Raw genomic sequence first — 27,570 nt, 5'->3', positions numbered from 1 at the left:
TGTGTGTAAAGTTGCGGCGCTGCTGTCGACGTCCAGTGTCTTGTCAGTCACAGACACACCATCATTGTAAGTCTTCATCACCTGAGTCAACGAGCATCATGAGGTACAGGGTGGTCACTACTTACCTCATGTACCTGCTGTTGGTGCCAAGCCTGGGTAAGTAGTCATCATATTGCTTTAATAACTTTAATAAACTTGCTAAGGATATGAAATTCTCTAGTGGTGTGTAGTTCCCACTGGCAAGATAAGTAAGCGTTTTATGACAGGTAATGTCAATTAGGTTACCAGATTGCTCAATACAAGAGACGAAAGGTAGGTGACAGTTATCACTGGGTGTATCTGCAACAGGTGTCGCTCATACTTCCGATTGTTACTTCCGAAACGTACCAACCTGAAACAAAGCGTCTAAAGCACGTGGTATTTTGCTTTAGTTTCCCTTGGACATTCTACAAGATTTCTTATTAGAAAAAGTTTGTGTCCTTAGTCCACGTCGTGAACTATGTTTACACAAACTAGTTACTCAGCTTGACCTGATAATTAAAGAACTTGAAATGTGTTAACAAAAGCGAAACTTTAATTTGAAAGGAATAAGTAATTGAAGGTAATAATAGAGTTCCTCGCACACCTTTTAAAAAGTAAATTTTAGTTGTTGTTAACATGTCGTCCTACAAATTGTACTTAACTACTTTTACAATTAAACTGACAACTCAAAAGGGTCCACTAAAACATCAACATGAACTAAATTACAAAAGCTTCAATAACAGATTAGAGTCACATACAAAGATTGTTTCCTGAAATATTGGTTATAATAGATTTATTTTATCGAAGACCCTATTACCCGCTTGCTTAAAAATTCATAGCCTCATGGAAGTCCACGAGTTTTGCTAAACTATATACCTAACATTACCAGTGTAACCTTGATAGCATAAACAAGTGATTGTGACTATTTTGTGTGCATCATAGTTTTATTAGGTTTGTATCTCGACGTTATTATTTGATACGATACTACTTTTATTGCTGGGCACAATACAAAATGAAATACCCTTGGTCGTTTTCAAAGCACTAATTTGAGAAAAAAAATTATCTGACTTAAAAAGGTAAAAGTCAAGGATTGTAATGTAGCATTATTACGTGAGATCCAAGTTCACAAATTATGGGAAGTCTAGATTTCTCCATGACAATAACAGACCACTGCGGGGTAGACGGTGTTGTCGCTGAACGAGCCAAGCGTGACAAGCTGCCGAGTGGAGGTGGTAATGACCTCTGTGACCTAGAGGCCGTCTTTAGGGTGAGAGTGGTCAGTCAGTCGTCCGTTGACCGGCACCTTTCGTTGGGAATAACACATGGATAGACGAGGCAGCTGACAGGGCCTACCAGTTGCCTATTGTGGATGATAGTCAGCAGGTCCTGTACAGGACGACCAGTCCAGATTTTGACCTTCATAAGTCTTTTGTTCCTCTGGCCACCGCGGCGTTGGCTACCTTGTCTTGGGGGGAATTTGTCTTCGACAGGGGATCGTGCCGGGTCACATGCCCAAAGAAGACCTGCTTACGTCGCTTGTCTGTTGAAAGTAGATGTTCCTGGTGTCCTATGAGTGTGGTAATCTTACTTCGTACAAAGTAATTGTTTCTATGTTCTTTGCATGAGATCCGGAGAAATCTTCTCCTGTACCTGTTCGCCAATGGCTGGAGTTTCTTTTCCGTCTCGGCGTGCAGTGTCCATGTGTCACATCTGTAGATTATCCCTACCGATGATTTGTACAGTTTGTACTAGTAAACCTTATCTCATCTCTATGCTAGATCATGTCTAGCTTAACCATTACTACTGTTGCTGTTTACGATCCTGTTTAGATATCTGGCGTGGAGCTGCTATCCTTGAAGAGGGTTGCTCCCATGTACGTGAAGCTGTTTACTTATTCAAGCTGTACCCCGTTCATATAAATCTCTGCTTTGCCGCTGCCATTAACCAGAACTTTGCTCTTTTTATTTCTTGTCTCCATTCCATGTGTGTTTGAACTGTTTGTTAGTCTGTTGCTTAGGTCTTGTAATTCTTTGTTAGTGCCTGCTATCAGATCAGTGCAGTCTGCAAAAGTGGACTGCAAGCAGATCGGTCTTCCATTAATTGAGTATGGTGGTATTGAAGAGTTTTGAGCACGATGTTCTCCAAATCAGAAATTAGGCAGCATCGATGATTAGGGGCATCCTCGAAGTAGTCTTCCTGTGGTGCGGACGTCTGTCCTATTTGATTACTTAAGAGCAATATACTCGATGAGATACTGTACAGCGCTTCGACGAGTAGAACGATTCCGTCCTTGATGTGGAACTTTTACATCACATGGCATAGCCCCACGTGCTAGAGTCTCTCAAATGTTTATTTAAAGTCAATGAAGTTGTGATAGAAGTCCACCTTGAGACGCTTTTCTATCAGAATGTGACATTTGAAGATCTGGTTAACTGTGCTCTTGCATAGCCTAAACCAATATAGCCTGTTATAGCCTGTTATAGATTGTTATAGCCATATAGCCTGTTACAGCCTGTTACAGCCATATAGGCTGTTATAGTTTATTATAGCCACATAGCATGTTATAGCCTGTTTTAGACATATAGCCTGTTATAGGCGTATAGCCATATAGCCTGATATAGCCATAAAGCATGTTATAGCCTGGTATAGCCATTTAGCCTATTATAGCCATATAGCCTGTTATAGCCTGTTACAGCCATACAGCCTTTTGTAGCCATATAGCCCATTATAACCATAAAGCCTGTTATTTCCATAAAGCCTCTTATAGATTGGTATAGCCATATAGCATATTATACCCTATTATAGATTGTTAAAGGCATATAGCCTGTTATAGCCTTTTATAGCCATATGGCCTGTTATAACCATATAGCCCATAATAACCATATAGCCTGTTATAGCAATATAAGCTGTTATAGCCTGTTATAGCCCTATAGCCAGTTATAGATTGTTATAGTCATATAGCCTGTTATAGCCCTATAGCCATATAGCATGTTATAGCCATATAGCCTTTTATAGCTATAATGACCGGTATAACCTGTTATAGCCATATAGCCCGTTATAGCCTGTTATAGCCTGTTATAGCCATATAGCCTGTTATAGCCTGTTATAGCCATATAGCCTGTTATAGCCTGTTATAGCCATATAGCCTGTTATAGCCTGTTATAGCCCTATAGCCATATAGCATGTTATAGCCATATAGCCTTTTATAGCTATAATGACCGGTATAACCTGTTATAGCCATATAGCCCGTTATAGCCTGTTATAGCCTGTTATAGCCATATAGCCTGTTATAGCCTGTTATAGCCATATAGCCTGTTATAGCCTGTTATAGCCATATAGCCTGTTATAGCCTGTTATAGCCATATAGCCTGTTATAGCCTGTTATAGCCTGTTATAGCCATATAGCCTGTTATAGCCTGTTATAGCCATATAGCCTGTTCTTCTACGGCGCTCATGCTGTTCTGTATGACCTTCAGCATGACTTTGAAAAAATGGCTGATAAATCTTATGGCTTTGTAGTTCTGGGATTGTTTTCTATTTCCTTTTTCTGGGAGAGGTACAATTAGTGACTGCATCTATTTTTGAATTTTTTGTAGCTGAAGACCAGCACTAACACCCTTTAAAACAAGTAGACTAGTAACAGTTAACCTATAGAACTCCAAGTCGTGCGGCAAGGGGTCAAAGGATCTCTACGAAGTCGGAAGGAAAGTCACCAAACGTTGATAATGAGTCAGCTGAGCTGCTCAAGCCAGACGGGAAAAATCTAAAAAAGTTCTCACTATTCTTGTCTGGAAACGCGAGGTTTTGTTCCCCAGATGGAGTCAGGAAACATCAAACCGTGTCAGGATTACAGAACCATAAGTCTTATCAGCAACCCAAGCAAAGTCATGCTAAAGGTAACAGAAACATCATCAGCATCACCACAGAGGAGCTGCTAGCTGAATAACGGGAGTTTACCTTTGCACCACAGTAGGTGTACATAAAGAACGCCCTCATCACCGGTGACAAAAGGTCTCCACGACCATCATACCGTTTCCATTGGCTGAAAAACGACATTCAGCCTACTCTCTGCAGATGACAAAATCTGTTAGCAGGTACTAACTAACAACTGCAATGTCGCACCAACAAACAGACAAACAGTTCAAACGTATATGAAATGGAGTTAAGCAGAATAGTAATATTGTCTATGCTAGATTGGATTTGGCATAGTCGATAAGTTGAAATATCAAGTACAAGCTGTAATAATCTCTGGTAACTTGATCCTTCTCTACGGATGTGACACGTGAATTCTTGTCTAAGAGTTCATGCATTAGAGAGCAAGTTCATAAGGAGGCTGCTCTGGATCTCAAACCTAGAACATAGAACCAACTACTTTATACGAAGGACGATTGTCTCTCTTGTAGGGCACCAGCAACGTACACTTTCAACAGTCCGGCAGTTTCAGCTGGTTTTCTTTAGTCATGTGACCCGGCAAAACACCTGGTGGAATATTTTTTAGCACCTTAGAAACCCTTGACGCCTCAGTGACCACAGAAATACATGGCTTACGAACGTCAAGACTGAGCTTGTTGTCATGTAAACCACCTGCTCACTATACTCAATATAGACAATATGGTGTCAGCTGCCCATTCTACCCATATGCTCCCCCTTCCGACAGTTGCTGCCAATGTACGGCTGACTGAGTGACCGACACAAGAAACTGCCACACTGCGGTCTCCGATCTGTGCTGAATATACTTTTCAGAATGTGGTATTCGTTTATTTTTACTTCCTCACCTTTCATTCCTCTTCCCGTTTTCTCACTAAGCAATGAGTAGATATTTGCTTTAGCTCCATAGCCTGCTTTTTACTGCGATAGCTTCAATTAGGTAATGAGCGGTTTAACGGTAATTAAAACTAAATAATGAGTTTCTGATTTATCAACAACAATATTGACGATGATTTTCGTGGTCGTTAAAAGACTTTAATGCAAACGTTTATCAAGTAGACATGTTTTTCACGCCTTAAATAATACTAAACAAAAGGTGAGCATGATGTTACTAGCCCAGCTTAAGAAAAGAGGAAGAGATGTGTAACCATGTGATAATCAAGCAACATGACACTTTTTCACAGGGTTTTCATCTTTACTTACGACAAAACTCTAATTAATTTATTAATGCAACATGTTTGCATTTTCAATTTAAGCTCAACAGTTAAAAGCTCGTGTGGTCGGTGGCACAGCGGCGGCGGGACGTCTGGAAATATTTTACAATGAAACTTGGAACACAGTGTGTCATAGCGGTTTTGGACAGGAAGAAGCTTTGGTAGCCTGCAGAATGTTAGGACTCAACAGGTATGTGTAGTCTAACGAAATAAGCACAATTTAAGTAACTGGGATTTTTGCTTCTTTTACACGTTTGATCCATTGACATCTTTTAAAATGAAACAAAAAAAGCTTAGCCTGGGGTGGGCAATTAATTTTCCCAAGGGGCCGGATGAGAAACTGGGATGGTTCTAGAGGGCCGGACTAATATAGTAAACTCAGTTTTACCCACTACTGTATATATAGTATATTTACTGGTGGGCGGGCCAGCGGGCGGGCCGGTCAGAGACAGGAGGCGGGCCGGATCCGGCCCACGGGCCGGCGTTTGCCCAGGTCTGATCTAAAGTATGTTTTAGAGTAAAACTATTTCAGGTTCACTATTGACTCTGATGGGAACAGTCTTTTTCAAGCAGTGGCAGTTCCTGCCTCGTTGATAAGTAAAACAAACCACTTAAAAACGCCTCAGAAATGTTTTATTAAAATATTGTATCATATCCCACATTTTATTTCCAAGACATACTTTCTGCCATCTGCTTTTATTGACATTTTCATTAAACACTTGATGTTACTGATTTTCTGGGCGATCAAACTTTACAAGATCAAGCTTTGGGACACTTTACATGGCTTTTAGTTGGGATTCCTCTGCATTGTTTTTGCAAATGGACATACTGTTATGCAGGTAAAATGTTTTATGGTTTACTCAAAAATCGGGTGTGGTTTAACAATCAGGAAACAATGAGCTCTTAATTCGCTGCATTACCTGATTCGTTTCTTGTGTAGATTAATCTCGGCAATTTGACAGAGGAAATAAAACAATGTGCTACACAGGATGACTTTGTAATATTTCTAATATTTGTCGTATACAGTAGATAAATAGTTAATAAAATGCATCATACAAACCTGCAAGTTAGAGGTTTTGTATTTATTTTCCCAGCACAAAGTTGAGGTTAATGTCCGGGTATGTTTAACTGCATGTATTTAAGTCTTGCACTTGCTGTCTGACAGAGTAATATAAACTCATTTTAAACACTGTATGTAGTAATGTAATAAATTTTATTTTAAATTATTGCCTACATATCTACTTATCGCACTATTCGTGTCACTAACGTTCAAGATAAAGATTAACAAAAATTAAGGTACTCAAGACTTGCAAATGAGAGATATATCGATGCAAACTCTTAAAAAAATATAACGCTTAAACAAAAAAAGTTTTTTAAATTTCCCCAACGAAAAAGATAATAAATATGTGTATTGAATGATCAATAGAATCAGATACAGAAAAGCTGATGATATCATGGCTGATATAGGTACAGTGCTAAGACCACATCCAACCTACTAAGCTAGAGGGAAAGTATGGAGAGGTTGTAGAGAAGTAGACAAAAGGGAGTGCAAACTGCGATAGAACGGCGAAGGAAAACTATCAGGCAATGTTTAATATGAGAATCAAAGTCGAAAGCAGCAACTACACCAACAGCGGCAGCAACGGTCACACGATATAAACTGAGAGTTGCTCTGTGGCAAGTGCTCCGTGTGTGTCCGCGCGCGAGCTTGTATACATGTTTATAGAATTTTTTGTCTGTATTGAGTGTAAAGTGTATGTTTATTTTAATGTTTATATCTTCTGCTTTTCGTTTCTAATGTCGGACAGCACAACAGCAGTAGCCGTGGGGTCAGCGAAGTACAGACAAGGCTCTGGTCCTATTTTGTTCAGTAAACTACAGTGTGTGGGGAACGAAACCAGCCTGGCGCAGTGTGAACACCCGGGGTTCTACAAACACGGCTGTGACCACTGGTGGGATGTCGGCGTCATGTGCAACATTAGTAAGCAGACCATACAGATGTACAACTACTTCAGCATTTAATTTATCTTGTTAAAAATTGCAGTACGGTGTTGCTAAGAATTTCCCTATTAGCTTTGAATTACTGTTCTTTGATAAATAAGTCGAAAAATCAAGTACGTTCAAGGGTGTTGAAGATAAATCACATATTATTGTTATTGTTGTTGTTGCTGTTGTTGTTGTTATAGCACTGTGCAAGAATTTACAAACATTACATTACAAAGTAATTGGTATGTTTCTACATAATTGAAACATTCTGATTTCTTTGGTGATACTAAATAATAGCTTGCCGGTTTCCCTTTTAGGTTATGAAGTATTTTCTTCATTTTAGACTTTTAACAGTTTGGACATTTCATAAAATTACTATTCGACTGTTTGTGGTGGTAATGACCTTGGAATCGTGACTTTCTCCTGTAAGAAAAATTACTTTCCCTCTGTAAGAACCGACAAAAGTCGACTTTGGTATTCGGACTGCTCTTCCCTTTATTATATTCAACAACTAATGTCTTGATAGAAGCATTTCGCTTGCTCATTACTGACATCACTTTTGTTAGGAGACAAACAAATTAGATGTGAATGAAGAAAGTGCATTTTCAGTAAATATCGAGCTGCTAAGTTTGTAATCAACATCTTTGCCGTTAAATCTTTATAAATATCATATTTATTTATTTAAGAACCTTATTGCAAACGCTCTAGAAAGGCCTTGCTCCCATCTCCTAAATACCTTTATTTAAAATATCTTTAGGAAATCTCTCATTGTGGACCTATAAAAACTCCTTTCTTTTTCATAGCATTTACTAATTTAGAACATTCTGAAATAGATGTAAATGTTTTTGAAAGTCTTCGCAATATTTTTCATCAGACGCATCTCAATGTAAAGAGGTGGTAGGTATAGATTGTTAGGATTCTCAAAAGAAATTTGTTTGCCATTGACCTTTCTTGTCACATATTCATCTCTTGCTGGGCGATGAGTTCTTGAATAATGACTTCCAGTAACACGGGTACCTATAAACTTAGGAAGCACAGGTAGTTGGTGAACTCACTCTCACATCCTAAACCAATGTTTGTTAGATCATCACATCTAACAATATTTCTCACACTTTATGCAAACTAAAAATTATTACATCGCTAAGGTTTGTATCCTGGTCGCTGTGTGTAAAGTTACGGCGCTGCGGTCGACGTCCAGTGTCTTGTCAGTCACAGACACACCATCATTGTAAGTCTTCATCACCAGAGTCAACGAGCATTATGAGGTACAGGGTGGTCACTACTTACCTCATGTACCTGCTGCTGGTGCCAAACCTGATGAATTAGTCATTATTTTGCATTATTACTTGTCACGGATAGAAAACTCTGTTCACGCTTCAGTCATTGTTGAAATGATAAAGACTAGGCGTTTAAAAGCCTGAAATTGTTGCGAATGATAACTTTTTGTGTATGGCACACTTTACAGTCTCCTGAGGTCACTATGTTTGTTCCTTACAAGTAACTTTGAGCTGCTCACCTAATTCACGTGCAAAAAGGTCCTCAGAAAGAAAAGTGCGCGCGAGCATTCTTAGAGTCTGTCAACTACTGTTCAACACTTGGCGCACCATCTGACGAGGCTGTTTGTTGACGATTACTTAACCATTCAAATACCGACAGACATTGTGGGACTCGCCGAGGTTAGACAGAAATCAACAGAAAACCTCGCAACAACCTGTAGCACACGGGAACGAGGTTGGTACAGGACTCAGGCTGGAGATGGTGAAGGAAGAAGACGAGTCTTGGTGACGATTTGTAACGCTTTCGAGTGAGATCATTTAAGAGAGTAGACCAGGGTAGTAGCGATGGGCGCTAGATGCGGCATGTGACTAACCCTGGGTGTATTAACCTCGCCTAGATGAAGTATGACATTTTTTTGGTGTTTTTATTTATAGAATGGTAATACAATACAACTCACGTACAAGTTGTCAACACAAACGTACAAGAAAAAATTGTGTGTATTGGAAAATATGGTTGACAATAGAAGTATAGTGTAACTTTAAGTTACAGTTTTTTGTTTGTTTGTTTTTTTCGTGTACGGGCTGATTGTGTTGGAGCTCATTTGAAGGAGGAAGAATTACCTCCCCAGACCATTCGTCGAGCGCCTTCCAACACCCAGCAGCGTGTGGGCTCGATGCACGTTAGCCTCGCGACGTCACCTTGTGGTACCGCTGCTGTGACTGCGTTAACCTCCTCACCGACACCGCCATTGTGAACGGACTTAGTGTCAACCGTCCCTGAGTTACATGATGCGACCAAAGAGTTTCTTACCCGTTGGTGAAGCAAAAAAAAAAAAAAACTTCAAATGAATTACAAGTGTGATTTGTGTTATTTGTATTCTGACTGAGATGCGAAGGAAGACAACTCGTGAGTAAGGTTACAGGCAACTGAGGTTTTGAAGAAGTACTGAGAAAACGTTTAGCGAGGTTGTGTTTGTGAGTCGGAATACGTGGTTAGCAACGGTTATTTTGAAGACTACAATATTGGAAACTGTTGTAAAATACGAACTGAGGGAATGATATACATATAAAATAGAGAGTAGACACTATTGCATTTATTGCATTACGTTTACTTATCTTAGATGGTTTTTAACATCTTCACCAACGAACTGTGTGTTAACACATTTTAGTATGAATACAATTATCTGTGTTCTATTCCCTAAAATGCTGAGCAACATGACAACATGTGCTGGACAGCCTCAGGTGATCGTTTGTCTCTGTGTTACAAGAACTCGTACAGACACGTGTGTGTGTTGCTCTGTGAGAGGCGGCGTCCGTGACAGAGGCAGCTACACCCTGTGTCTCCATCAGCAACAGCGGCAATAGCTAGAGTAGATAGGATCTGACATAGCCATAAGTTTCCCTACCATGTACAAGTTGTACAATTACCTGGTAGTACCGATCCTGCTCTACGGATGTGACACGTGGTCTGTTTGCCGAAACGAAAAAAAAAAATCCAGGTATTCGAGAACACGTGTCTGTAACTATTACTTTTGAGGCCGAAGCCAACTTTGCTGTCAACTGGTCACCTGCAAATAGTTTTCATTTGCACAAACTTTCCCCCACAAAAGTTTCTTTTCCTTTATGTTTAGTCTTTTTAAATCCAAACCTAGCTGTAGAAGCAAGGTTGTTTGTCTCTAGCTTTCCGACATTTTTTTTATAGTTTTAACCGCATGGCCTTTTTAGCACATTTTTTATTCCATTTTATACCTCCTCAATTCTTCTCATTATGCTGTGCGTTGATATTTGTTTCTTATGATCAGTGGAAAATTCTTAGCCTAGTGCTTAGTACCGCATGTTGCACACAAATAATGAGACTCATGAATACAACACCTACATTATGAATGAGTATTTGATTTATTCTCGACGACAACAAAATTGATGCTGATGATCACGATGATGATCATGCCAATAAAACGACTTTAGCCCAAACGTGTATCAGGGCGGCTGTAGGCTCGTTGAGGGTCAGGGCAAAGAAACAAATGGCGGCCCCTTCGTCCTTCTGTTTTATATTCAATATATACTGGCGTGGCGGCCCTCTGTAGGTGCACAGTGTGTCAAGTAGCGATATTTTTCACGCCCTAATAATAAAACACCAATAATAAAACAATTGTAGATACAGTAGGCGAAGAGAATGTTATTAGCACAGCTTAAAAAAAAGAGGAAGAAATTTGTAACCATCTGTTAATCATGCAACATAAGACTTTTTCACTTCATGTTCCTTTGTATTTACGACTAAGATGTAATTAACTTTTTATTGCAACATGTTTGTATTTTCAATGTCAGCTCAAGAGTTCATAGCTCGTGTGGTCAATGGCACAGCGGAGGCGGGACGTCTGGAAATCTTTCACGGTGGAACTTGGAACACAGTGTGTAGTAGCGGTTTTGGACAGGAAGAAGCTTTTGTAGCCTGCAGAATGTTAGGATTCAACAGGTATGTGTAGTCTACCGAAATAAACACAATTTAAATAACAGCGATGGCATAAACATTACACAATTACCATTACCGTGTAGCCTGATAATCTAGATTGTGTTAAATTCAAAGGTATTAAACGTCCACTGTTGCCTCTGATGGGAAAAATCCTTTTTCAACCATTTGCAGTTCGTACCTTGTTTATAAGTATGACTAACACCGTCTACTGACCATGAGTGGTTGAAGTTACATTTATTTTGGTTTTGTAAATTTTTTTTGACAATGGAGACACCTTGCAATGTAAGTAGAAATCAGAATCAACTTTGTTTACTTCAAAAAGTTTTTTTAAGATATTGTGTGCCATTTTACGCTTATAAGAGAAAATACTTCCTGTCATCTGTGTTTATTGAAATTCTCATGAAACGCCTGATGTTACTGATGTTCTTGGCGATCAAACTTTAAAAGATCAAGCTCTGGGACACTTTAAAAGTCTTTTCGTTGGGGTTCCTCTACATTCTTATTGCCAATGGATACACTGTTGTATAGTTAACGTTTTTTGTGGTTTACTGAAGAATTGAGGTTTGTTCAACAATCATGAAAACAAAAAACTTGTTATTGCTGCGCCACCTGGATTGTTCCTTGTGTAGATAATCTTGGCTATTTTACAAAGCAAAGAGAAAATGTGTTGCACGGGATGGTTTTGTAATATTCCGGGTATTTGTCGTGAACAGAACTTAGATAATTAGAAAAAAAGAGTCACACAAATCTGCAAGTCAGCAGTTTTCTATTCTCTTAACGAGTAAAGTTGACGTCCATGTCGGTTAGGTTTTACTATATGCATGCGTTTTCAAAAATTTAGTCTCTCTTTGTATGTGATGTCTGACAGCACAACAGCAGTAGCCGTGCGGACAGCCAAGTACGGAGCAGGCTCTGGTCCTATTCTGTTCTATGACCTGCAGTGTGTGGGGAACGAAACCAGCCTGGCGCAGTGTAAACACCTAGGACTGTACATACACTACTGTGAACACTGGATGGATGTCGGCGTCATGTGCGGCTTTAGTAAGCAGACCAGTGATAATTAAATATTTACTACTCCAGCATTTAATTAAAAAAAATAAATCATGGTGTTGTGAACAGTAGCTTTATTAACTTTTAATTACTACTCTTTGATAAATAAGACTAGAAAAAAGTATTTCCATACTGTTTAAGACAAATATCATATTATTATTGTTGCTGTCGGTGTCGGTATCTCTACTCTACTCCACTCTACTCTTGTTATCTCTACTCTCGTTGTCTCTACTCTTGTATGCGCCCTTTGCAACAGCTAAAGAAATTATATCAAGAAGTAATTTATTTGTTTTTGTACATAATTGAAACATGCTGATTACTGTGGTAGTTTACAATAGCTAGCTTGACTCATTTTCAAGTTGTTATTTCTTTAAAGACTATAAACAGTAAGGGCATAAAGTGAAATTACTATTCGAGTGTTGCTGGTAGTAATGTCACTTAAATCTTGACTTCCTCCTGTAAGAGACATTACTTTCCCTCTGTAAGAACAAAGCCGCCCAATATATTTCGACTGATCTTCCCTTTGTTATAAAATTCAATGACTACGATATCTTAATGAAAGAGTTTCCCTTGTACACCACTGACATCCCTTATGTTTATTACAAACAAGTCTGTCCTTCGGTGTTTTTCAGATTGTTTTAATTTAACTCCTTTGCAGCCTACGGACTGCACGTGTATGTTGAATGTCTGGGAGAATGGATGAAACCATTAAATGGGAAAGTGTTAACCGTGACACAAAGTATATGTTGAACCCGGTTTACCAGTAGGTTTTTTGGGGGGAACGAGGTAGAAAATTGACTCAGGCCGGGGATAGTGAAGGTATAGGCATGCCTGATGTCACGTGTCACGTGTCAGAAATGTTTCTGTGCCTGTGTGTCTCTCAGTGCCGCGGACACCGGTAACAGGCTGACAGCAGACGACGTCTGACGTCATAGTCCAGGCTATTTTATCCTGATCACGGGGTGGGAAAGGTCAAGGCCTTTTTTCCGATGACTGTAGCAACACCTGACGTCATGCCCATGTTACGTCACGCGTCGTCTGAGTCTGACTCTTGTTGTAACAATGGGGGGTTCGATGTTCATTGCCCCTCCCAACCCTGTCTGCAGTGTTGGCGCCAAAGAAATCACAACATTGGTGGTGCTTTTGTGTCAATGTCCAGATATCAATAGATAACAGATATTTCTTGTCACAGTCAGCAGTACACATAGACACGTCATGTCTAACTCACTAAATGTCAGAAAAAAGGTCCACATTGTGTTTACTCTTGACAGCTGTTTATTAGAGTGAATACACAATGGCCTTTATTTCATTGAAAGTTATTCTCATTTACCTGCGACAGAGAGAACATTGAGAGCATGCCACTGCTGCCTGCAAAATAATCAACAATAAAAATTGTGTTGATTTTAGTGTTGTTTACACTTTACAATAGTCAATCGAAGGTCACCTCACTATTGTACTTAACATTAGGATTCCTGAGTAGTAAAGTTTTAGTCTGGCACATTAAGGGGCAGTACATTACCAGTCATCGCCATGGTAAAAAAGTAAAGAGACAAACAGGTAAGAACCTATGAATGGAAATAGTCAAAACGTAATCTCTCTCTCTCTCTCTCTCTCTCTCTCTCTCTCTGTGTGTGTATTTATTCCTTTAGTCTCGAGTCTCTTTGTACCATTGTCTTGATCCTTCAAGTAAACGTGCTAATCAATATTAATATTTCTTCGATCTTCCACGATTTACAATCTCTCATCAAGACGTTAACTGTACATACATGCTGGAAAAAACTTTCTTTTCGAATTTGAAAGGAACAGCATACCAAAAAATTATTTTGTAAGAATAACATTGAAACTGCAAATACTTATATCTATTAATATTACTGTAATGTTATAGGCTCTTCTGTATGGGGACAATGGGAGACCTGGTCAGCTTGCAGCGCCACCTGCGGAGACGGGTCAAGGTCACGGCGGCGCCCGTGCAGCCGCACACAAGGCGCATGTCCAGGGGAGGCTACACAGACCGACACGTGTAGCAACACCGCGTGCTGTGGTAACGTCACTGATGTTGTTCATTACAAACACCTGTAATCACCTGTAGCTTGAGGACTGGCTCATGTCACATTAAACATCTTTCTGTGTAGAGAGGGTTCATGGCGAAATATTTAATAAAGATTCTAACCTCTAGTCTCACATTGCTGTAGACCTCAGCAGTGTACGTCGAAATATTTAGTGGGTCACAGCCAGTGGGTCATCAGAGCCCGTATGTTAATGAGTTGCATCTGTGTGTGACTGGGACGATTACGACACTCATCTGTGCAAGCGATGGTTGTAAGCGTGTATCTCGAGAAAGAAACTCAAGAACGCAAGGAGATCACATACTCAACGTTGTAAAGATTGTAGTTTGAAATGAGCTTTTAGGTTTCATTTCGAAATATTCTTTCCCTATTTCTTTAAACTAGAAATTTGAAAAAGGTCAGACCACATCACATAGCAGCTCACTTCTGTTGTTACAGTTCCTCAAGATGGACGGTGGAACGACTGGGGCAGCTGGTCCTCATGTTCTGTGTCTTGTGGTCAAGGAACACGTACAAGGTCAAGGACGTGTCATGGAATGAATGACTGTGGACGACCTTGTGAGGGGAACAGTGCAACAGATGAATACTGCAACGATTATGCGTGTCCAGGTAAGCACACGCGACAATATCTTCAGCTTCTAAATGCTTTCCTAAAAGTAAATATTGCTAATGTATTAATGCATACATGTCGAACTAAGGAGCATTCGATGTTTTTAAAATTGAGTTCATATTCTTCAGAGAAAAGACCAAAACGCTGGATGAGGATGTGTTTATTTTTATCTTAAAGTTGTTGTAGTCTTTGCAGTAGTCAATCCATGGGTTAGTACAGTAAAGCTCCCTGTGATATGATGTCCAAGAGTATTTTCTATACCTCAAGCATGGAGTTTGTTTGTTTTCTTTTTTGTTTTGTTTTGTTTTGTTTTGTTTTTTTTTGTCTTGGAGAGGTTCCTACGTCTCTGGGAGCATTTTGTTGTTACATCATGCTCATTTTACTTTTATAAAGGAGCTTTAATTTTCCTTTGGCGATATTTTTTCTCTCCAATTATGGTTGTATCTGTATTTGTGTTGATAATACGGGGATGGTTTGTGTTACCGGATACCTAGAAATCCATTGATACTCCCTCTTCCATTGCATGCCAAGCATTTCTTTATCTAGTGAGAAAAGTACTTCTTACATATTTGCCAAAGATACATTTCTAGTAGAATCGGGAGTCAAAAATGCATCCAACATGGCGCTCAGAAATCTTTAAAAACATCAACATTTCTCAGCATCAACAGTTCAGAGGACGGAGCATCAGGAACATCTAGTGCAAAAGAGCAAGTGTTTTGTTATGTCCTTAGCACTACCTATACCAATTCTTGATTTATAAATGAAACTGTTAATAGTTTATATTGTATAATCTAGATGTTTATGTCCATGTTTTATTGTTAGATAAAGATAAGAAAAACAATGCTTAATGTTTGGTCAAAGCCAGGAAGAAGAATACTTTATTCGTGAAATATTGCAGCTTGGGGATCGTGGAGCAGATGGACATGCAGCGTCACCTGTGGAACAGGAACAATGTCAAGGACGCGTACCTGTACTCCGCCAGGTGCCACGTGCTCAGGTGACGCCAGTGACCAACAAGACTGCCAGCGTCCGGCGTGTTGCGGTAATGGTTGCTAGTTTATATTTTTGTACATAACTACTGATAAATGGCTTACTCTTACCTAGTTTATCTCTGACATGTTTTACTTGTAAACTTTTCCCTGTTTCTATCGACTCATTATTTTAAAGGACCTGGTAGTGAACGCTGCCGTCGTCTGCTGCCCACACAACTTATGTTAATGAGGTGTATCTGTGTATCAATGTGACGATTACGGCATTTATCTGTGCATGGCGATGTTTTTGAGCGTGTTTCTCGAGAACAAAAGGAACGCATTCACTCCAATTTGAGGAGATTGTAGTTTAAATAAAGCTTTTAGGTATCACTACAAAATATTCTTTGCCTGGCTCTTTGAATTATTCCTTCATAGCACTGCAAATATCAGAGAACATCAGTTAGAAGCTTTGTTCTGTTACAGTTCCTCAAGATGGACAGTGGAACGACTGGGGCAGCTGGTCCTCATGTTCTGTGTCTTGTGGTCAAGGAACACGTACAAGGTCAAGGACGTGCTCTGGACCAAATGCCTGTGGACGACCTTGTGAGGGAGACAGTTCTTCAGAGGAATACTGCAACTTGTCTGCGTGTCCAGGTAAGTGCACGCGACAATTTTTTAATTCTGCCCGGCGCAGAATCCATTGTCAAAATTGCATTTATTTGTGCACTTAGCAATCTTTGCAATCTCAACATTTGTCTGCATCAACAATTTAGGGGGAAAGGAAAATGAAGATAGCAGCTAGTGCAAAAGTACAAGTGTTTTGCTACTTCATTACTCCAGCACATCACCTACCGTTTATTGTTTAAAAAAATAAAATTGTTGTGATAGATTATATTGCATCATCTAGATATTTACGTTCCTGTTTGATTGTTAGTACAAGATATGCAAGAAAATTGCTAAATTTTCGGTCAAAGCAGGAAACAGAATACTATAGTCGTGGAATTTTGCAGCTTGGGGATCGTGGAGCAGCTGGACATGCAGCGTCACCTGTGGAACAGGAACAATGTCAAGGACGCGTACCTGTACTCCGCCAGGTGCCACGTGCTCAGGTGATGCCAGTGACCAACAAGAGTGCCAGCGTCCGGCGTGTTGCGGTAATGGTTGTTACTTTGGTCACCATGGTTACTGTTGTATGTCCAGTCTTGTCACTGTTCAGACTGTTAAGTCATCAACAGTGTCGCTCGCTTATACCAGTCAGTTTGTTAGTCGGTAGCAAACATTTCCACTTGATGCACTGAAACCATCTATCCCTTAACAACATTTAAAAGTGTAGAAGGGAGTTAGTCTTCTTTAAAAAGAATGTTTTCATCATCTCAGATAGTGAGTGTGTATTACATTAGACGAGAATGCTATAGAATGTAAACTGTCTTCAAGAACGACAGCTTCAACATCTGATGAATTGCTTAAGGGTAAGGACACCCGCCATTACCGCCACTTAAAGTCGCTAACTGAGATTTAACGAATTCTTCATAATGTTTACTGAAATGATAATGAAGAAAACATAATGTCAGTAGATAAGCTGTGTCTAACGTTGATGTTACTAAAGGTAATTATGAAGAATCTTATACATTCATACTTCTTAAAAAAATTTTAATCGTAAAACGATGCGGACTGTATTCCATTTTCTTGTAGCTAAATAATTATGTTAAATGCTTACCTACTGTGATATGAATGTATACGTAAATTAAACAAATCACTGGGTATTAGGAATTTTTTTCTTAAAAGAGACGACCATCTCAAAGCAGAAGATTTGGTTACTGGGTACAGAATCCAGTCGTAAACTGTATTTTTTCTCTCTATCTAGAATTAATACCTCAATAGTAATACTTACACTTAAGTTAGTTGCCCAGAGACTATTTTAAAGAAATATATTTTTCTACATAAATATAGATAAAGTGTTTAGTCTTACTTGCTTTATCTACAACATAATTTACTTGTAAACTTTTCCCTGTTTCTATCAACTCATTATGTAAAACGACCTGGTAGTGAACGCTGCCGTCGTCTGCTCTGCACACAATTTATGTTAATGAGGTGTATCTGTGTATAAATGTGATAATTACGGTATTCATCTGTGCATGGCGATGTTTGTAAGCGAGTATTTTGAGAACAGAAGGAAACTCAGGTTTGTTGAGATTGTAGTTTAAATAAAGCTACAAAATATTTTTTCCTGGCTCTTTAAATTACCCTCCAACCTAAAAAAAATGTCAGACCACATCAGTTAGAAGCTTTGTTCTGTTGTTACAGTTCCTCAAAATGGACGGTGGAACGACTGGGGCAGCTGGTCCTCATGTTCTGTGTCTTGTGGTCAAGGAACACGTACAAGGTCAAGGACGTGTTATGGACAAAACGCCTGTGGACGACCTTGTGAGGGAAACACTTCTACAGAGGAATACTGCAACTTGTCTGAGTGTCCAGGTAAGTACAAGCCACAAGATATTTAGTCTCCTAGCTTCTCAATTGTTGCCTAAAAATAAGTATTGCTTGTAATGTGCAGAACGGCATCTGCATAAATGTAATAATGGCTACACCTTTTACTAACGATTATTTCAGCTTTTAAAAGAGTATTCAGATTTGTCAAAGAAAATATGAAAATGTTAGAGGAAGACGTGTTTATCTTTATCTGTAATTTGTTAAGATCTTTGCAGTAGTCATAATGTATTATTTAGTTTAGCAACGCTCTCTGTGATATGATTTCCTACCATACCTTCAATACCTTAATCTTGGTGATCATCTGATCTTGGAGAGGTTCTTAAGTGTCTGGAAGTATTTCTGTTGTTACATTATGCCCTTTAAAATTTTATAAAGTAGATTTGATATTACTTGTGTCATTTTATTTTTATCTCTACTTATGGCTATATCTGTATTTGTGTTGCTAATACGGCGATGCTCTGTGTTCACGGAATTCTAGGAATTCATCGATACTGCTTCTTTCCTTGAACCCAAAGAATCTCTTTAGCTAGAGAGAGTAGTATTTCTGGTATATCTGCTAAGGATACCTTTTTAGGAGAATCTAACATGAATATGGCATTCAGCTTTGCTCTTAGCAATAAACATAAGGACCATCAAGATAACAGTGAAAAGTAAGAGTGTTTTGCTATGTCATTACACTAACACATCCCATACCATTTATTGTTTTACAAATGAAACTGTTGCAACAGATTATATTGCATCATCTAAGTGTTTATATCCATGATTAATTATTAGTAACAGATTATCAAGAATTTCACTCAATTTTCGGTAAAAGCTGGAAAAAATTACTGTAATCGTGGAATATTGCAGATTGGGGATCGTGGAGCAGCTGGACATGCAGCGTCACCTGTGGAAGAGGAACAGAGTCAAGGACGCGTACCTGTACTCCGCCAGGCGCCAGGTGTGCAGGTGTCGTCAGTCAAGCACAAGAGTGTCAGAGACCAGAGTGTTGTGGTAATGTTTGTTAGTTTTGTCGCTATGGTTACTGTTCTATCCCCTGTCTTATCACTGGTCTGGTTGTTCATTTGCTCGCTGAAACTAGTAAGTTTGTCAATCGTTGACAAAGACCTTTACCTGATGCACTGAGACCGTCTCTCGCTTGCAACCGTTTATAACGTCAAAGCAATGAAGTCTACCTTCAAAAAAGTATTTCTGCATTATCTCAGAGGTTGATTATGTACTACATAAGTCGAGAAGGCTATCGAAGGTAAACTGTAAAAATAACAGCTTTGTTATTTGATTACTTGCTGAAGTCATTGTCATCACTGGAAGTCTTCGACTGAGATCTAACTGTTTTCAAATAATGATTATTAAAATCATAAAGAAATTACAAATATCACTTTAGTAGATTAGCTGTGTCTAACGTGAAGTAAGACATCTTAAAAAAACACTAACATTACTTTTACTAAAACAACAATCGTAAATGATGCGTACTGGTTTGCAATTTTATTTAGAGAAGTATCACATATAAAAATAATCTCATTTTTAATTATCAATTGATAAATAATCCATCATATTGTTAATTGCACCCAAAAGTATATTCCAGCTCTAGTTCTTATTTTCTATCTTATTTTTTTCTTTACAGCTATCACCACTATGTAAGAGATAACATTTTGAATTTAGCTGGCTTAATTTATTTAAAACAAAGATAACTATAAGATCATTTGCTCTGTAAACATAAATAACCTTTTTCCTTTAACAGTTTCCACTAAATTTATATTTCACGTGTGAACGTTTACTTGTTTCTGTCAACACATTTGAAGAGAACCTTGTACTGAACGTTGCTTTTGTCATCTGTCCAAATCACTTATCAGCTCAGTTCTGTTGTCACAGTTCCTCAACATGGACGGTGGAACGACTGGGGCAGCTGGTCCTCATGTTCTGTGTCTTGTGGTCAAGGAACACGTACAAGGTCAAGGCCGTGCTATGGACAAAACGCCTGTGGACGACCTTGTGAGGGAAACAGTTCTTCAGAGGAATACTGCAACCTGTCTGAGTGTCCAGGTAAATGCAAGCCACAATATCTTTAGTCTGATATCTTCTCTATTGTTGCCTAAGAAACGAATATTGCTTGAGATGTGTAGAACGTCATCTGAGTATATATGTAGTAATGGAGACACCTTTAAATGGTGGAATATTGCAGCTTGGGGATCGTGGGGCAGCTGGACATGCAGCGTCACCTGTGGAAGAGGAACAGAGTCAAGGACGCGTACCTGTACTCCGCCAGGCGCCAGGTGTGCAGGTGACGCCAGTCAAGCACAAGAGTGTCAGAGACCAGAGTGTTGTGGTAATGTTTGCACGTCTTGTCGCTATGGTTACTGTTATGTCCCCTGTCTTGTCACTGGTTAGGTTTATCATTCGCTCCCTAATACCAGTTTCTCAATCGTTAACAAAGACTTTTACCTGATGCACTGAACCCATATATCGCTTACAAACGTTGATTGTGTCAAAGCAATTTAGTCTGCATTCATAAAAGTATTTCTGCATTATCTCAGAGAGTGAGTGTGTATCACATAACACGAGAATGCTATCGAAGGTGAAATGTCTGCAAAAATTACACCTTCATCATCTCATGACTTGTTGAAGGCTTACGAAACCAGTGAATGTCATCCCTGGAAATCTTTGACTGAGGTTTAACTATAACCACATAACTATTATTGAAACCATAAAGAAAATACATATATCACGTGACTAGGTAAGCTGTGTCTAACTCGATGAAACACATATTAAAAAACATTCTTCTGACAACCTTGTACTGAACGTTGCTTTCGTCATCTGTCCAAATCACTTATCAGCTCAGGTCTGTTGTTACAGTTCCTAGACATGGAGTGTGGAACGACTGGGGCAGCTGGTCCTCATGTTCTGTGTCTTGTGGTCAAGGAACACGTACAAGGTCAAGGACGTGTCACGGAATAAATGACTGCGGACGACCCTGTGAGGGAAACAACTTGCTAGATGAACCGTGCGACCTTCAGGCCTGTCCAGGTTATTGAGAAGTTTTTAAATGTTCAGTCAGAGTACTATGCAAATGCCTAAAGGCTTAATAAAAGTAAATTTTACTAAACACATTTCACAGCGTGCAGGAGACGAGACTTGAACTCACGACAGCCAATTGTCCAGTTATTTGTGACGTGTGTTACCGGACTATCCAGAAACGATTACTAAAGTATTAGTGACCTTCACGTGCATCATTTCAAACAATACCCAGGGTTCAGTCAGCGCACTTCCTCGCTGACAGATGTTGTGAGAGTATAAATCCGCCTTGTGTCCAGTATTGCCAAGACAATCCTGGCAAGCCAGTCTCTCTGACTTGAACATGACTATCAGGAGTAGCGCTTACTAAAAATAGATCGGTTTGCGGCAAAGTTGGGCAATAATGCATAATTTGATTGCTTTGAAATTTAAAAAAAAACGCCACAAAACTTGTCTTCCCTAGAAACAACCACAATTTATATGATTTACGTGTTGTTGTTGACTTTTAAGAACGCTTACTCCAGCCACGCGGTGCTTGTCGATGTTTACCGCACGTGTTTTCCATCCGGGTATTTTATTTATTTCACGATCCGTAATGTGTTCCTCCATTGTGAGACTCCGTGCTCACAGACGTTCGCGACATAAACCACTTGACACATTGTCCTACTGTCCAGTCTATGACATTATTATACACATTCATCCTGAGTGAAAAGAACAGAAAATATATTAATCAGATAGAATGTTCCTTAACCACAACAGCATTCTTTAAAGCATTCACTATTTTTTCAATCTTCTCTTTTTCTACTTTCCTTGTCACATTGCTAATATAAAATAGTTTAGTTTTTATTTATTTGTCTCGTGTGTCGTCAACTATAAAGTATTTGAAATATTCAGTGTCCTTGCCAGACTCTTTTCTCGCCAGTTTTCTTTTGGTCAGCAGGAGAAGGAAGAGGTGCTTTGGACTCAACAGTGTGACTTGTGTGCTGCCTTCATTTCCTGAAAACTGATGAAACAAATTAAATTAGACTTTTTAGAAATGATTTCATTAGTAAACATTAATATACAACATTGTAATGTGTTATCTGTGTTTCATTTACCTTTTCTGTATGTTTCTGTGTATGTGTGTGCGTGTGTGTGCTGTTGTAGGTGTTCTTTAGTCTAAGTGCCTGGTGTGGAAAGAATAAAACATCTAGAAAAAATATTTTATCAAGTCTAGTGTCGTTGTTATGACTTACATTACTCAACACACATAATTGTGTCTCAAAATATTTGCTGGGTGTCAACAATAATTAAGAGACCGTTCCATTTGGAATAGAGCAAAATTACATGAAATGGAGGCATTCAGAAAAGGGTGAACATTTTGATTACAAAATATTGTCATTTACTCTAAAAATCTTCACTGACTTTAAAAAAAACAACAACACAGAATTAGAAGCGATGAAAAAGGAGAACATCGATACCAAACTAACAATTCTTAATTCCCTGCTTTCAATGCTAACTAAAGATTGCCCTTATCAACATTTAATTAAGACATATTTTAGCTGCCGTCTCTCTCTCTCTCTTTTTCTTCTCTCTCTCTCTCGAACACACACACATGCGCACGCGCAATTATGAAAATTCTCTGACGTTCGTTAAGCTAACGATTATCAAAAAATAATAAGCAGACGAAAATCCATAGAATGTTAGCATTACTCTATTATCTGAAATTATAAAAAAAAACAAGAAAATCCCGTCATCACTTCAACGTCAAACAATAAACTTGACAACATCGATCTCTTAAATTTACCATGATTTTTTTATTTAAAATATAAACACAATTTATCTCAAAAAGGACATCTATGTCAACCGTAGCAAGCACATGTTTTGATAAATAGAGTTTCATCACTTTGACTCCACAGGGTTTCTGTAAAATACATCTGCTTTCGAGATCATTGAGAATCTTTAGAGTAAGCTCACTTTTGTCAAATAAAACCTTGTCTAAATTCAATTTTAAAATTTTAAGTTTATTATTAAAATTAAATCAGTTGGACTGCTGATTTGTCTACACGCACGTTTTGTTTTGATGGGTGTTTCAAGGGAAATCACTGCCCTTGCTTGCTGTTAAATGCTTTACTTTTCTGGTTTCCATGCCTGACACGATAGTTCCCTCCCCTTCTTATTTCTCTTTGATGTTTACATCACTAGATTGTTCTGTCGCAAAACTCGCCGCTGCAATAATATGGCTGGACGGACCAGGGCCACGGATTGTTGTTCAGCGGCGAGGTGTCCAAACACCAACATGGCGGAGGTTTTCTTGTCCACAAATAGGTGGTTAAGTCAGTTTACAGTTGGTCCCCTCATCACAAATAGGTTCATCTCCCTCCACATCGCTACTAGTCCCACAATATGACCATCTTTCAACAAATAGGTGGCGAAGTCAGTTTACAGTTTGTCCCCTCATCACAAATAGGTTCATCTCCCTCCACATCGCTACTAGTCCCACAATATGACCATCTTTCAGTTGTACGCTCGCACTTCTATTCATAGAACTATTGTACGAGCAGCTGAGAAGACAATGAGAGTGGTGCCCAGAAATGACGTCAGGGCCAGGGTCTAGCACCGTCTGTTAGTGGATGACGACTACCCATGACGTCAAAGAAAGAAAAAGAAAAATGACGCGTCAAGGAAGCTGTGCACGCGCTCGCAAGACCTAAGAAGAAGATGGGGCAAAAGCGTGAAGAAAACACCTAACGATGGGTCAGCTCAGTATGGGAGGCATACAAGGATGACAGCACAATCGCTGACACGCGACACTGTGAACACCGGATGGGTTCTGCTTCGCGGAAATCAGTGATGCGGGACTGGTCAGTCTCAAAACCACATCTCAGTCCAGGAGGGCGGAGACCACTCAACTCCGAGCTAAGGGGCAAGTAAAAGATATCAGTCCTCTAAATATTTATTTTATAAAATGTTTGGTAAATTTGCAGAGTAGCTTATGTATTTAAAAGCAAATGAATTGATAATGTACCACATAGATTGGTGAAAGATAGAAATGTGGGAGTATTTTTACCAAAAACAGACTGAAAAGAATTTTTGGTGTTAAACTGATGGTCAACCTATCAATTCATTCAGGGGCATATGACAGAAAAGTATTGTAAATAAATCTGTATAGTAATTAATATTATAGGTTACAAGTACTGACTGTACTGTTCTGCTTCATAGAAAACAAAGAGAAAAATAAAAATAAAAACCGCATTTTTACACGTTCACGTTTTTTTTTTTTTTTTAACAATAAACTGCACAGCAACGCATTCGCTGCAAACGCTGGTGCAATACATGTGGGGAATATATTTGTCCGCTTTGCATTCCCAGAAGCCCTTGCTTGTGGCTAGATCGTGACGTCATCTGTGGAAAGCGCCATTGTAATGTATCCGACTACAACTCCAATTTTTATTGACTTTTGTTTTCAGTGTGAATATGTGAAAGACCACCTGAGTAAAAATCACTGATGATCTCGATCACGTTTCCATCACGTGCGTGATCAATGTCAAGGTCATGCTCCGCTGGGAATAAAGGAACGAGCGGCCCCTTACATACAAGTGAATAAAAGATATTATCATAAGATTAACAGACTGCTGCAATGATGTCAGGACTAGAGACTACAAGTAAATAAAAGTAAAAATTTGAAAAAAAAGTGTGTTTTAATGGCGGTGTTTGAGACTGCATGCAATGGACTCATTGTCACTGATGCTAATGAAATTTGTTCTTCGTAATCCTCCGTTGGGAATCTATCAGGAGAACCAGTAATTCTTATGACAGTTTTGTCTTTTAAATACTATGTACTCCTTCACCCAGTTGCCTTTGAGAGGAATGCAACGCTTCTTTATTCTTTACATTATCTTTGTGTCCCTTTCATATTGTGACGGACTCTGGCATTCACCTACACGCCTGGACATTTTCGCGTTCTTTTGACACAAAATAACTCTACTCTTTTGAAGTCCTTTTTATAATTAATAATTTTAACTAATACATATACACAATAAGTATAAAAAAGTATTCCATATTGACACTGAGCACCAACGAAATCACCTTCTGATATATCAAACGCTGCTATTTGGGTCAGACTTTGTCTTCCTGGGCCATATACTCCAGGATACCAGTGTAAACAAAACAAAACAAAACAAAAGAAAAACTCCTCAGATATTTTATGTCATCTGCCAGGCCCATCACTCCGTGGCATTAGATAATCCCAGACAAGTTGTCGTTGGAATTATTTCCGGGTTAAGTGGTAAGAGCTCTTGTCTTAAAATGAAGTCAAAAAGAGTTACACATCGTGTATTTACAGCAAGCCGATGGTATGTAAATATAGGTTCACTTTTGGAAAGACAGATTGCCAAAGGATTTATTCTTGTAAATTTTTACAAACTTTGTCTTTTGCCCTTTTGCTGCCATGAGGGTGTTGAATTAAACATATTCAACCGCCAATAAGAAGCTTGTCACAGAAGTTTCAAGCAGAACGGTGACAACAGAAGTAGGCATGAGAAGGTTAGTTCAGTCTCTTAAATTAACCAGATACGTGTTACTTTGTTGTTCTTCACGATGGCCTCTCTCAAAACAGTCTTTGCATAATGTGTCAGATGTCTGCCATGCCGCTGATGTGTTTGGTCAAACTTAGTAGTAACACCTACATTTTTAGATGCTGCCTTATTACTTTTTCGTCGCTGTTTACATTAAAATCATTTGATTTGTCTCTATTGGTCGCCACCTGATTGACATCTGATTTGTCCGAAAGAGAATGTAGACTAATGTCGCTGCTGCTCGTTTAAACCAAAGACGTTTGCTCTTCTCCTTGTCGTCTTTCTCCTTAGCGGTTAAAGGGAAATAACTCATAGTGGAACAATTTTTAAAGATTCAGTAGTAGCCTCCCTTATGTATTCGTTAATTTACACACAGAGGGACCTGTTTTCCTGATGCTACCTCTATTTGTGAGCGCGTAGTAACTGCGTTTGTACACGCCGAGGAAGAGTCTTTTTGGGCTACGGATTAAGTAATATAAACAAAGGATGATTACATAGCGATGAAGCATTTAGGTAAACTTTTTTAAAGTGACTTTTTAAAGAGTTATGTTACATGTACTATGGCATTGTAAGCCTGTTTCTTTGTTGTAAGTGGCATTGCCAGGAAGCCGGCATTGTAAAAAAGCAAGTACCGAAAATTGATGTACTTCAACAACATCACAATGGCCTTCTCAACTTACAAGGGCATCGCCTTGCATTCAGTTTACTAAAACAATACTGTTAGTCTTTTTTTCAAATATTTTTAATACTTCATTGATATACTTTGCCTATAAATAAAAAATACTTAACAAGAGATCTCTATACATCAAAACAAAATAACGATATATAACGGCATTTAATAAGTAACACATAATATGATCTACCTCATACGACAGTTAGGAACTAAGCACGAGGAGATCTAATGAACCAGCTTCTTTGATTACGTCAGTTTTATAACAGGACAAGACACACAAGAGGGAACGCATTCTTGAAGTGGTTAATAGTTAAAGGAAAGTAATCTATAACTAAACAATTTCTAAAGCCTCAGTAGTTGCCTCCCTTATTTATTTATTTACCTACGCACAAGCGATGCGTTTTATAGTTCTACCTGTGCGCATAGTAACCGGCGTTAACTTAATGTGTACACAATATATTGGAAAACATATTTCTTCCGAAACTAGTCTGTCATGTCTAGACATAGGTAGCATACCACGACAAAGATCGTTTTCCGGAAGATTACCTGGAATTCGGAAAGTAATTAAACTTTGTTTAGATTACTTTATCCGTAGCCCCAAAAGACTTCCTCGGCGTGTACAAACGCCAGTTACCACGCGCTCACATGTAGAGGTAGCATCAGAAAAATAGGTCCCTCTGTGAGTAAATTAACCAATACATAAGGGAGGCTACTACTGAATCTTTAAAAAATTGTTCAATTATGAGTTATTTCCCATTAACCGCTAAGGCGAAGGACTAGGAGAAGAAGGGGAAAAAGTCAACCGGTATTTTGTTATGTTTGACAGGTTCGGTTTGAAGAAGCGTCATTCTAAAGAGCACAGCCAATTACTCATTTTACGAGATTTCTACTCACACAACCGAAAATAAGAAGAAAATAGTGAGTTATATTCATATTCTCATATATTTTTAAGAATTATAGTTTGTTTGCCTTTTTATGCTTGTTTATTTTTCGTAATTTCTAACTTTTTATCGACTTCCCGATTTGTG

The 27,570-nt window shown here is 38.8% G+C and overlaps 1 protein-coding gene across 6 annotated transcripts; it reads left to right on the top strand.

Moving 5' to 3' along the window:
- LOC112569122 (A disintegrin and metalloproteinase with thrombospondin motifs adt-1-like) lies at nucleotides 1–22,371 on the top strand. Of its 6 annotated transcripts, XM_025246810.1 has the most exons (15): nucleotides 1–156; nucleotides 5,205–5,352; nucleotides 6,971–7,143; nucleotides 10,970–11,117; nucleotides 11,983–12,155; nucleotides 14,050–14,205; nucleotides 14,669–14,839; nucleotides 15,739–15,882; nucleotides 16,295–16,465; nucleotides 16,822–16,965; nucleotides 18,116–18,286; nucleotides 19,151–19,294; nucleotides 20,174–20,344; nucleotides 20,484–20,627; nucleotides 21,155–22,371. In XM_025246810.1, the coding sequence occupies exons 1-15, from the start codon at nucleotides 99–101 to the stop codon at nucleotides 21,331–21,333; spliced, it is 2,295 nt and encodes a 764-aa protein (XP_025102595.1). In that variant the 5' UTR covers nucleotides 1–98; the 3' UTR covers nucleotides 21,334–22,371. The 6 variants fall into 6 exon arrangements, with proteins under 6 accessions (XP_025102595.1, XP_025102596.1, XP_025102597.1 ...); XM_025246811.1 differs by lacking the exons at nucleotides 16,295–16,465; nucleotides 16,822–16,965; XM_025246812.1 differs by lacking the exons at nucleotides 18,116–18,286; nucleotides 19,151–19,294.
- Nucleotides 22,372–27,570: the final 5,199 nt, after the last annotated feature.

Source organism: Pomacea canaliculata, linkage group LG7, assembly GCF_003073045.1.
Source record: "Pomacea canaliculata isolate SZHN2017 linkage group LG7, ASM307304v1, whole genome shotgun sequence".
Lineage (NCBI taxonomy): Eukaryota > Metazoa > Mollusca > Gastropoda > Architaenioglossa > Ampullariidae > Pomacea > Pomacea canaliculata.
This window is presented reverse-complemented; position numbering and strand designations above follow the sequence as displayed.